Below are 12337 nucleotides of genomic sequence, written 5' to 3' on the forward strand. Positions count from 1 at the left end.
ATTGTTGATGTGTGCAGAGGGTCCCTGGTTTGCGCCCGGGTCAGGGCGAGGGGACGGACTAAAGTTATACTGTTACACATGGAAAGGGGGCCTGATCCTAGGTCATAATTAATCAGATTACATGGAGAGGGGGACCTGATCCTAGATCACAATGAATCAGATTACATGGAGAGGGGGACCTGATCCTAGATCATAATGAATCAGATTACATGGAGAGGGCGACCTGATCTTAGATCATAATGAATCAGATTACATGGAGAGGTGGACCTGATCCTAGATCATAATGAATCAGATTACATGGAGAGGGCGACCTGATCTTAGATCATAATGAATCAGATTACATGGAGAGGTGGACCTGATCCTAGATCATAATGAATCAGATTACATGGAGAGGAGGACCTGATCCTAGATCATAATGAATCAGATTACATGGCGAGGAGGACCTGATCCTAGATCATAATGAATCAGATTACATGGAGAGAGGGACTTGATCCTAGATCAGCACTCCAACTCTGAGACACTTCCCAGGAGTCACCAGGACCAAGAAACCAAACACTTACCGTTGTAAAGTCTAGTTACAGCAGGTGTTTACTTCCATCTAGTGGAAGATGCCAAAATAACGTTTTATTATCAGAGTGGAGAGATGCCTGAGTGAAACAGAAAGTAAAGTTGTTATTTTGTACAGGATCCATTTTGAGACGACAGAGTAGAAAACACTATTTGTCGAGAACTAAAAAAATAAAGTAAGTATTTCTAAGTATTTCTGAACAATAATCTATTCTAAAGGACAGAGTAAGATAATTAATACCAGGAATGAGATATTACTGGTTAGTAGAACAACTACTTGAGTTGAGTTGCTGACAGACAGCAGTTTTTTCAAAGTGGAATCTAATCAGTAGGCCTACATGTTCTAAGGTAGGCTATTTAAATTGTCATTAAAGTAAGCCTGTAACTTCAGTTTATTGTTGTTGTAGCCTTGTGTTATTATGCAACTAGTAATGTGCATGTTTAGTTAATTCAATTGGAAGTTATCAAGTGTGACCAAGGTAACAGTTCTATCTCAATGGCTGATCAGATGTTAGAATGCATTAGATTGAAGGTAACAGTCATTCAGATTAGGCTACAGGTAATAAAACCCTGGCTGTTGTTGACAAGCATCGACATATTCAGTTCATATCCATAGTATTAATATTAGATTCATAGACCTGTTCAGTTCATAATCATAGTATTAATATTAGATTCATTGATTGAAATTACGACCCCATCCTCAGTATTCTATTGCAGCAGGCTACTGGGCAACAGAAGCACTTCTTACCTCAAAATCGCCTTGCTATTCATGTTAAATTAATTAATCTGTCAGTTTGAATTAAGCAAGCTGCTAAATCATTCAGCTTACATCTTGCCTACTTCTTGCCCAGACTACTGTAGTCTATCTGAAATAAGATGTAGGCCTATCAGGGGCTAGTGTACTACTGTAGTCTATCTGAAATAAGATGTAGGCCTATCAGGGGCTAGTTTACTACTGTAGTCTATCTGAAATAAGCTGTAGGCCTATCAGGGGCACATTTTTTGGCCTAGTTTTCAGGTTTTGAGTAGTCATTGGGCAAGAAAAAGTAATTAAATCACCTGACTGTTTGGATTTGTCTGTTAGTAAATGTTTTATTTCTAAGAGATACTGAATGAATAATGAATAAAAGAGAACAATTGACCTTCAATAATTATTTGTCACTGTGTTAACCACAACCAACATGCTTGATCTCTGTTTAGGGGTCAGCGCTCAAATTAGTCTCTCTGGGGAGAGAGAGGAGGGGGGTCCTGCCTCTAAAATGAGTCTCTCTGTGGAGAGAGAGGTGGGGTGCCCTGCCACTAAAAGTGGTCTCTCTGAGGGACGTGACACCAAAGCTAAGAGGTGAGCTGACAATATTGTTTAAGAACTTATATTCCAAAACAATATACCATTTTTTTTTCACATTTGTGTTTTTTCCTCAGAATTGATTGCTTATTGGTACCTTCAACATTTCTGTACCAGATTGTAGATGTGTATGAAAATGTTAGTTTTTTTTGCAAAACTCTATTTATCCATTGTTTAGCAGGAATGGAATGTTTGTATCCTTTATATTTGACTGTGATATGTGGTTGTCTCAACTAGCTACCTTAAGATTAATTCAATCAAATAAAATGTTATTGGTCACATATAGTACATATTTAGCAGATGTTAATATGTAGTGAAATTCTTGTGTTCTTAGCTCCAACAGTGCAGTAATATCTAACAATTCAAAAAAATACATTCACAAATGAATCTAAAAGTAAAATAATGGAATTAAGAAATCTATAAAAAAATGTAAAGAGCAATGTTGGAGTGGCATTGACAAAAATACAGTAGAATAGAATACAGTATATACATATGAAATGAGTAAAGCAGTATGTAAACATTATTAAAGTGACTTGTGTTCCATTATTAGAGTGACCTGTGATTCCTTGTCTATGTATATAGGGCAGCAGCCTCTAAGGTGCAGGGTTGAGTAACCGGGTGGGAGACGGCTAGTGATGTCTATTTAACAGTCCGAGGGCCTTGAGATAGAAGCTGTTTTTCAGTCTCTCGGTCCCAGCTTTGATGCACCTGTACTGACCTCGCCTTCTGGATGATAGCGGGGTGAACAGGCAGTGGCTCGGGTGGTTGTTGTCCTTGATGATCTTTTTGTCCTTCCTGTGACATCGGGTAGTGTAGGTGTCCTGGAGGGCAGGAAATGTGCCCCCGGTGATGCGTTGTGCCGACCTCACTACCCTCTGGAGAGTCCTGCGGTTGTGGACGGTGCAGTTGCCATACTAGGCAGTGATACAGCCCGACAGGATGCTCTCAATTGTGCATCTGTAAAAGTTTGTGAGGGTCTTAGGGGCCAAGCCAAATTTCTTCAGCCTCCTGAGGTTGAAGAGGCGCTGTTGAGCCTTCTTCACCACACTGTCTGTGTGGGTGGACCATTTCAGATTGTCAGTGATGTGTACGCCGAGGAACTTGAAGCTTTCCACCTTCTCCACTGCTGTCCCGTCGATGTGGATAGGGGGTGCTCCGTCATTCCACGATCAGCTCCTTCATTTTGTTGACATAGAGGGAGAGGTTATTTTCCTGGCATCACCTCGCCAGGGCCTTCACCTCCTCCCTGTAGGCTGTCTCGTCATTGTTGGTATTCAGGCCTACTACTGTTGTGTCGTCTGCAAACTTGATGATTGATTTGGAAGCGTGCATGGCCACGCAGTCATGGGTGAACAGGGAGTACAGAAGGGGACTGAGCATGCACACTTGTGATGACCCAGTGTTGAGGATCAGTGAAGTGGAGGTGTTGTTTCCTACCTTCACCACCTGTTGGCGGCCCGTCAGGAAGTCCAGGACCCAGTTGTACAGGGCTGGGTTCAGACTGAATGCTGAGCTATAGTCAATGATAAGCATTCTTACATAGGTATTCCTCTTGTACAGGTTTGATAGGGCAGTCTGCAGTGCAGTGGCGATTGCATTGTCTGTGGGGGCGGTAATGTATTGGGGCGGTAATCGGATTGGATCTAGGGCAGGGTTTTTCTACCGACGTTCTGCCTGTTTGATTGCCTTACGGAGGGAATAACTACACTGTTTGTATTCAACCATATTGTTAGTCGCCTTGCCACGGTTAAATGCGGTGTTTCGCGCTTTCAGTTTAGCGCGAATGCGTCCCTCTATCCACGGTTTCTGGTTTGGGTAGGTTTTAATAGTCACAGTGGGAACAACGTCCCCTATACTTCATGATGAACTCAGTCACCGTGTCTGTGTAAACATCAATGTATACACAGACACTTACAGATGCCAAATCTTAATTTGACAAAGTTTCTCACAGCAGGAAAATAACAGCAAATGTGCATTTTTATATGGATTATAATTAAGAGACATTTTTTGTAGTGGCTGATCCTTTTTTCATTAGCGCTGACATTTTGAAGTGTATGTTACCCACTTTAGAATCATTTTGTAAAGCCTTGTAGTGGTTAAATAATTTCTTTAAACAATAAAATCTCATTTACCAACATTTCTGAAAATGAATATACAGCGTTTTGGAATAAAACTCTTCTTACGTTTCCAGAGTAGATGAACAGATGAGCAATCAAATGTTTTCTTCTGTTGTGTTGAAGCCCAATCAAGCGGAAGAGACCAGCCTCCCCTGTACCCAGCTGTGTGTCCATGAAGAGTGACAAGTCTATGAGTCAACCTATAAACTTTAGAAAGGGAGACTTTTCTACTGAACAAAGGTAAGAAGAACTCATGGGTCATGGTCAGTGAGTTAAACAACATTGTCTCTAGATTTTAAACAAATACATGGATGTCATTGAACAACCCCATGCCATGATTAGATAGTGAAAAAACACACCAATCTCTTGTAAGGGTGCGTGCTCCGGACGACCCCCTCCACCTCTATAACCGGGGTACCTGCTCCTGCTGACTCCATACTGGGTCGGGGATTCTATAAGGGTGCGTGCTCCAGACGCGCTCCTCCACCTCTATAACCTGCTGACTCCATACTGGGTCGGTGATTCTGTAAGGGTGCGTGCTCCCGGACGCGCTCCTCCACCTCTATAACCTGCTGACTCCATACTGGGTCGGTGATTCTATAAGGGTGCGTGCTCCCGGACGCGCTCCTCCACCTCTATAACCTGCTGACTCCATTCTGGGTCAGTGATTCTGTAAGGGTGCGTGCTCCCGGACGCGCTCCTCCACCTCTATAACCTGCTGACTCCATACTGGGTCGGTGATTCTATAAGGGTGCGTGCTCCCGGACGCGCTCCTCCACCTCTATAACCTGCTGACTCCATACTGGGTCAGTGATTCTATAAGGGTGCGTGCTCCCGGACGCGCTCCTCCACCTCTATAACCTGCTGACTCCATACTGGGTCGGTGATTCTATAAGGGTGCGTGCTCCCGGACGCGCTCCTCCACCTCTATAACCTGCTGACTCCATACTGGGTCAGTGATTCTGTAAGGGTGCGTGCTCCCGGACGCGCTCCTCCACCTCTATAACCGGGGTACCTGCTCCTGCTGACTCCATACTGGGTCAGTGATTCTGTAAGGGTGCGTGCTCCCGGACGCTCTCCTCCACCTCTATAACCTGCTGACTCCATACTGGGTCGGTGATTCTGTAAGGGTGCGTGCTCCCGGACGCGCTCCTCCACCTCTATAACCGGGGTACCTGCTCCTGTTGACTCCATACTGGGTCAGTGATTCTGTAAGGGTCCGTGCTCCCTGACGCGCTCCTCCACCTCTATAACCGGGGTACCTGCTCCTGCTGACTCCATACTGGGTCAGTGATTCTGTAAGGGTGCGTGCTCCCGGACGCGCTCCTCCACCTCTATAACCTGCTGACTCCATACTGGGTCGGTGATTCTGTAAGGGTGCGTGCTCCCGGACGCGCTCCTCCACCTCTATAACCGGGGCACCTGCTCCTGCTGACTCCATACTGGGTCAGTGATTCTGTAAGGGTGTGTGCTCCGGAGTAGATGAGAGACATAATGTTTGTCTCTGTTGTGTTGAAGCCCAATCAAGCAGGAGAGACCAGCCTCCCCTGTACCCAGCTGTCTGTCCATGAAGAGTGACCAGTCTATGGAACCTCCTATAATGTTTAGAGAGGGAGACTTCTCTACTGAACAAAGGTAAGAAGAACTCATGGGTCATGGTCAGTGAGTTAAACAACACTGTCTCTAGTCATTTCTCCTCTCACATTTTCCCGTTTCTAATGGTTGTTTTCATAATCCATAGGCTAATCCTTTTTTACATTTTCATTGTCCAGTGTGTGTGTGTGTGTGTGTATGTGTGTGTGTGTGTGTGTGTGTGTGTGTGTGTGTGTGTGTGTGTGTGTGTGTGTGTGTGTGTGTGTGTGTGTGTGTGTGTGTGTGTGTGTGTGTGTGTGTGTGTGTGTGTGTGTGTGTGTGTGTGTGTGTGTGTGTGTGTGTGTGTGTACTCCCTGGATCAGGAGATGGAATCTCATGTTTTGTCCACAGAAACCAACAGGAGAGATCAGAGTCAGAGATTCTCAGTGGTCAGTCTTCCCAGAGTCATCAAACAGACCTGGCCTGCATATTCAGAGTATGTTGTCCTGTTATGTTCATTTGTTTTTGTTTTTCTCAAGTAAAGTTGATCTGTCAATCAATCATTAATGTGTTCTTGAGAAAGCATTTCTTCACTTGCTTAACTTATTTACTTGATTTATTTCAGTTGCTTGAAGAGAATATTATGTCATTTATGAAGAGCGAGCTGAAGATCTTCAAGAGGATTCTTAGTCCAGATCTCCCAGAAGGCTTTGCTAGTCAGAAGCAGGATAAGGAAGTGGTGGATGCTGAAGATGAGAAGCATGAGAGCAGTGCCAGAGAGGGGGCTCTGAAGATCACACTGCACGTCCTGAGGAAAATGAACCAGAAGGAGCTTGCTAACACACTGGAGAAATGTAAGATCTGTCAGCCTCATGTTGAATGCTGTTTTATAACATTTAAAAGCTGTAGCTAAAGTACAGCTAAAGTAGCTGTGTAACTCAATGATATTGTAGCAGCTTTAACACAACACCTAGTGACCTCATCAAGTAGCAGCAGGGATGTGTTGTGTTGATTAATTTAGAGAGAGAGAGAGAGAGAGACAACATTAATAGCACCATCAATAATAATATAATTAGTCACACCGGTATTTAACGCAGTATTAAAAAATGTATAGATTTATGCAGACAGTTAAGATAATAAATTATTATAATTCAAACTTTAAAACAGTCCTTCAATACTGTAGTCATTAAAACAGATATAATATTAATATCCTCTGTGTTATTTCTAGATTCAGATGAGCTTGCTGTGATTTGCCAACGTGAACTCAAATCTAATCTAAAGAAGAAGTTTCAATGTGTGTTTGAGGGGATCGCTAAACAAGGAAACCCAACACTTCTCAATAAGATCTACACAGAGCTCTACATCACAGAGGGTGGAACAGGAGAGGTCAATAATGAACATGAGCTGAGACAGATTGAGACAACAACCAGGAAACAAGCAAGACCAGAGACTGCAATCAAAGGTAACGACATCTTCAAACCCTTAACTGGACAAAACAAACTTATCAGAACTGTGTTGACAAAGGGAGTCGCTGGCATTGGAAAAACAGTCTCTGTGCAGAAGTTCATTCTGGACTGGGCTGAAGGAAAAGCAAATCAGGATGTCCAATTTGTATTTTCATTCCCTTTTCGGGAGCTGAATTTGATGAAAGAGGACAAACACACTTTGATTGGACTTCTTAATTACTTCTCAATGAAAACCAAAGAATCAAGAATCTCCAACTACAAGAAGTACAAAGTTCTGTTCATCTTTGATGGTCTGGATGAGTGCCGACTGCCCCTAGACTTCCAGAAGAACAAGATCTGTTGGGACGTCACAGAGTCAACCTCAGTGGATGTTCTGCTGACAAATCTCATCAAGGGAAATCTGCTTCCCTCTGCTCTTATCTGGATAACTACCCGACCTGCAGCAGCCAATAAGATCCCTTCAGGGTGTGTTGACCAGGTGACAGAGGTACGAGGATTCAATGACCCACAGAAGGAGGAGTACTTCAGGAAGAGATTCAGTGATGAGGACCTGGCCAGCAGAATCATCTCACACATAAAGACATCAAGGAGCCTCCACATCATGTGCCACATTCCTGTCTTCTGTTGGATTTCTGCAACAGTCCTTGAACACATGCTGAAACATAAGAGAGAAGAGATGCCCAAGACTCTGACTGAGATGTACACACACCTTGTGGTGTTTCATACTAAACAGAATAATGAAAAGTATCTTGGGAAAGAAAAGACAGGTCCACACTGGAATAAAGAGAGCATTCTGTCACTGGGAAAATTGGCTTTTCAACAGCTTGTGAAGGGCAATCTTATTTTCTATGAAGAAGACCTGAAAGAGGTTGGCATTGATGTCAATGAAGCCTCAGTGTACTCAGGATTGTGCACACAGCTCTTTAAAGAGGAATGTGGGCTGTACCAGAACAAGGTGTACTGCTTTGTTCATCTGAGCATTCAGGAGTTTCTGGCTGCTGTATATGTGCTCCTCTCATTCATCAACAACAATGAGAATCTAATGGACAAACTGCAAACAAAAGACAAGCCTGAAGTTATTTTCTACAAGAGTGCTGTGGACAAAGCCTTACAAAGTGAGACGGGAAACCTGGACCTTTTCCTCCGATTCCTTCTGGGCCTATCACTGGAGTCCAATCAGAAGCACTTACGAGGTCTACTGACGAATACAAGAAGCAGCTCACAGAGCCATGAAGAAACAGTCAAGTACATAAAGAAGAAAATCAGGAAGAATCCTTCTCCAGAGAGGTGCATCAATCTGTTCCACTGTCTGAATGAACTGAATGACCATTCTCTATTGGAGGAGATCCAAAACTACCTGAGCTCAGGAAGTCTCTCTAGAGCCAACCTGTCACCTGCACAGTGGTCAGCTCTGGTCTTTGTGTTGATGACTTCAGAAAAGGAGCTGGATGTGTTTGACCTGAAGAAATACTCCAGATCAGAGGAAGGTCTTCTGAGGCTGCTGCCAGTGGTCAAAGCCTCCAGAGCTGCTCTGTGAGTACATCAAATGACATATACGAACTAATCATCAGGAAGAAATATTCAGTTTAGAGAAATGTATATATGTATTATAATATGTATATAATATTATATTGAAACAAATAATGAATCAATGCATTGATTTTCACATTAGTATAACATTATGACCATAAAATTCTACGAGACCGAAGATGAATCTATATTTTGTTTGCGAGAATAAACCAAATGCATCTGCCATTGTCCTTCTACACTACTCGTGAAATCAACAGTCTGTTTGTGAAGTCATGATGATCTCTTTGTCAGGTTGTCAGGCTGTGGAGTCACAGAGGAAGGCTGTGCTTCTCTGGTCTCAGTTCTGAGCTCAAACCCCTCACACCTGAGAGAGCTGGACCTGAGTAACAATGACCTGAAGGATTCAGGAGTGAAGCTGCTCTCTGCTGGACTGGGGAATCTCCACTGTAAACTGGAGACTCTGAGGTCAGTATTCCTGTAGTTGGTCATCAAATGATAACTGTTCACCAGATCCACATGTGTTTACCAGGCACACATAGTCCACATCATATGTGTTTGGACAGTGAAGCTTACAGTTTACATTTGGTGCTATGCTCCAGCATTTTGGATTTGAGGCGGAGTTTTTCATATTAGGTAACAGTACAGAATGTAACCTTTTAATTTGAGATTAAAGGTGAGAGGTTAGCATGTTTTGTTGTAGCCTCTGTTATTGGTAATGGTGAGAGGTTAGCATGTTTTGTTGTAGCCTCTGTTATTGGTAATGGTGAGAGGTTAGTATGTTTTGTTGTAGCCTCTGTTATTGGTCATGTTGAGAGGTTAGTATGTTTTGTTGTAGCCTCTGTAACTTTCTCTCTCATCATTATTCATGATTCATTAATGATCTTTCACAATCATGGCAGTCCCAGGGTTGATGTAGTCATTGTGTTCAAAGAATTTGGGACCAAATACTATACTTTGATTACTTTAAAACACTATGAGTTAATTGGTCAGAATACTTATTCAAATAGGGGGACTAGATACATAAAGTGATTTCGTTTTTCTAAATGGTGAAACAGATATGTATTAAAATATCCTCAAATAAAAGGTAACATTAAATACTGTCATCTCATATGAAATATTTGATCTAAAATCCAAAATGTTGGAGTAGAGAGCCACATTTAAAATGTTAGCTTCACTGTCAAAATAGATATGGTGTGGACTGTATACTCAATACAATCTAAATCTGATACCTCACTGTCTATCTTTTGACTGATACTGCTTTTTAAACTGGTCTTGTCAGTCTACTCAAATAGTTGTACTATACATTTTTCTCTCTACAAGTAATATTATGAGAATTTATAATAATGATTAATTCATTCATTTATGTAGACATGGCATGTTTCAGGACACTAATATATCTGAATATGTTGAAAATATATACTGCAACCATTTTCACCACCAAAGAATAGCAGTGTGATTTTAATATGATTTTACTCTTTGCAGGCTGTCATGCTGTCTAGTCACAAAGGAAGGCTGTACTTCTCTGGCCTCAGCTCTGAGGTCAAACCCCTCACATCTGAGAGAGCTGGATCTGAGTAACAATGACCTGAAGGATTCAGGAGTGAAGCTGCTCTCTGCTGGACTGGGGAATCCCCACTGTAAACTGGAGACTCTGAGGTCAGTAATCCTGTAGTTGGTCCACAAGTGATAACTGTTCACCACATCCAAATGTGTTTACCAGGCACAGATAGTCCACACCATATTTGTTTAGACAGTGAAGCTTACAGTTTTAAATTTGGTGCTATGCTCCAGCATGTTGGATTTTAGATAGAATGTTTCATATCAGGTAACAGTACAGAATGTCACCTTTTATTTGAGGTTAATGGTGAGAGGTTAGTATGTTTTGTTGTAGCCTCTGTTATTGGTAATGGTGAGAGGTTAGCATGTTTTGTTGTAGCCTCTGTTATTGGTAATGGTGAGAGGTTAGCATGTTTTGTTGTAACCTCTGTTATTGGTAATGGTGAGAGGTTAGCATGTTTTGTTGTAGCATCTGTAACTCTCTCACTCATCATTATTCATGATTCATTCATGATCGTTCTTAATCATGGCAGTCACAGGCTTGATGTAGTCATTGCATTCAAAGAATATGGGACCAAATACTCAACTTTTGACTACTTTAATACACTTTAAGTGAATTGGTCAGAATACGTATGACTTCTTCAAATAGGGGGACTAGATACATAAAGTGGCTTCATTTTTCTTTATTGTGATACAGATGCGTAATGAAAATGCTCTCAAATAAAAGGTAACATTATATACTGTCACCTCAAATGAAACATTTGATCTGAAATCGAACAGGTTAGAGTATAGAGACACATTTGAAATGTTAGCTTCACTGTCAAAACTGATATGGTGTGGACTATATACTCAATACAATCTAAATCTGATACCTCACTGTCTGTCTTTTGACTGATACTGCTTTTTAAACGGGTCTGGTCAGTCTACTCAAATATTTGTACTTTATACGATATATCTGAATGTTGAAAAAAAGTATACTGCTTCTATTTTCACCACCAAAGAATATCAGTGTGATTTTAATATGATTTTCTCATTGCAGGCTGTCAGGCTGTCTAGTCACAGAGGAAGGCTGTGCTTCTCTGGTCTCAGCTCTGAGATCAAACCCCTCACACCTGAGAGAGCTGGACCTGAGCTACAATCTCCCAGGAGACTCCGGAGTCAGACTGCTCTCTGCTGGACTGGAGGATCCACACTACAGACTGGAGAAACTCAAGTATGTAGAGGGTTTATGTCAATGTTCATATCAGACATGTTTGACTTATCAGGCTAGTTAAGACAAATACCACCACTTGGACAAATTATATGCTGACTGTGTGTGTGTGTGTGTGTGTGTGTGTGTGTGTGTGTGTGTGTGTGTGTGTGTGTGTGTGTGTGTGTGTGTGTGTGTGTGTGTGTGTGTGTGTGTGTGTGTGTCCCTCAATGACTGTTTGTTCTTCTGCTTACCGCTACAGTGTGGAACATGGTGGAGAGAACACAATGAAACCTGGGCTTAGAAAATGTGAGTGTTGACTGCTGTGAAGAATATGACTAAGAATTAGTCTTAATTCAAGTTAAGTCAAAGTCAAAGACCACCATCATTACTTACTTGGTCATATTAAATATCAGCTGTAGTTCTACAGAAGCAGAAATCAGGGACACCAAAGTTTACAAGAGTTGCTTTGACGATGTCGGTGTGTGTGGTGCGTTCGTGTTAAATTAGAAATGTGTGTGTGTGTTCATGATGCATACAGGTGTGTGTGTGTGTGTGTGTGTGTAATTAATGGGAATAAGTGTGTTTTATATTACCATACAGTTTAACATATGATCATTCAACAAGTCTCAAGTTACCTAAACTTCTCCTTTTGATACCTAGAAACATCTACATTAAATTAATTAGTGAAAAGTGAGTTAACATTCTAATGTGAATGATGATGATTTCTAATATTGTGTCTGGTTTCATCCATCAGATGTCTGTGATCTCACACTGGACCCAAACACAGTAAACAGACTCCTCTCTCTTTCTGAGGAGAACAGAAAGGTGACACGTAGGACAGAGAAGCAGCCGTATCCTGATCACCCAGAGAGATTTGAGGACTGTGGACAGGTGCTGTGTAGAGAGGGTCTGACTGGGCGCTGTTACTGGGAGGTAGAGTGGAGTGGTAGAGAGGCTGGTATAGGAGTGACATATAAAAGAATCAACAGGA

At 42.0% G+C, this 12337-nt stretch overlaps 1 protein-coding gene across 1 annotated transcript in view; it reads left to right on the forward strand.

Annotated features, from left to right (window-relative positions):
- Positions 1–657: 657 nt before the first annotated feature.
- Positions 658–12337, forward strand: part of LOC129835976 (NLR family CARD domain-containing protein 3-like) — a 15249-nt gene continuing 3569 nt past the window's right edge. The window contains exons 1-12 of the mRNA XM_055901688.1: positions 658–743; positions 1768–1909; positions 4153–4269; positions 5548–5664; positions 6013–6097; positions 6227–6455; positions 6836–8600; positions 8889–9062; positions 10080–10253; positions 11194–11367; positions 11606–11652; positions 12101–12337. The exon at positions 12101–12337 is cut by the window's right edge and continues 3569 nt beyond it. Coding sequence (XP_055757663.1) covers positions 1827–1909; positions 4153–4269; positions 5548–5664; positions 6013–6097; positions 6227–6455; positions 6836–8600; positions 8889–9062; positions 10080–10253; positions 11194–11367; positions 11606–11652; positions 12101–12337 — 3202 coding nt within the window. The 5' untranslated portion in view covers positions 658–743; positions 1768–1826. The remainder of the gene's footprint in view (positions 744–1767; positions 1910–4152; positions 4270–5547; positions 5665–6012; positions 6098–6226; positions 6456–6835; positions 8601–8888; positions 9063–10079; positions 10254–11193; positions 11368–11605; positions 11653–12100) is intronic.

Source organism: Salvelinus fontinalis, chromosome 37, assembly GCF_029448725.1.
Source record: "Salvelinus fontinalis isolate EN_2023a chromosome 37, ASM2944872v1, whole genome shotgun sequence".
Taxonomy (NCBI): domain Eukaryota; kingdom Metazoa; phylum Chordata; class Actinopteri; order Salmoniformes; family Salmonidae; genus Salvelinus; species Salvelinus fontinalis.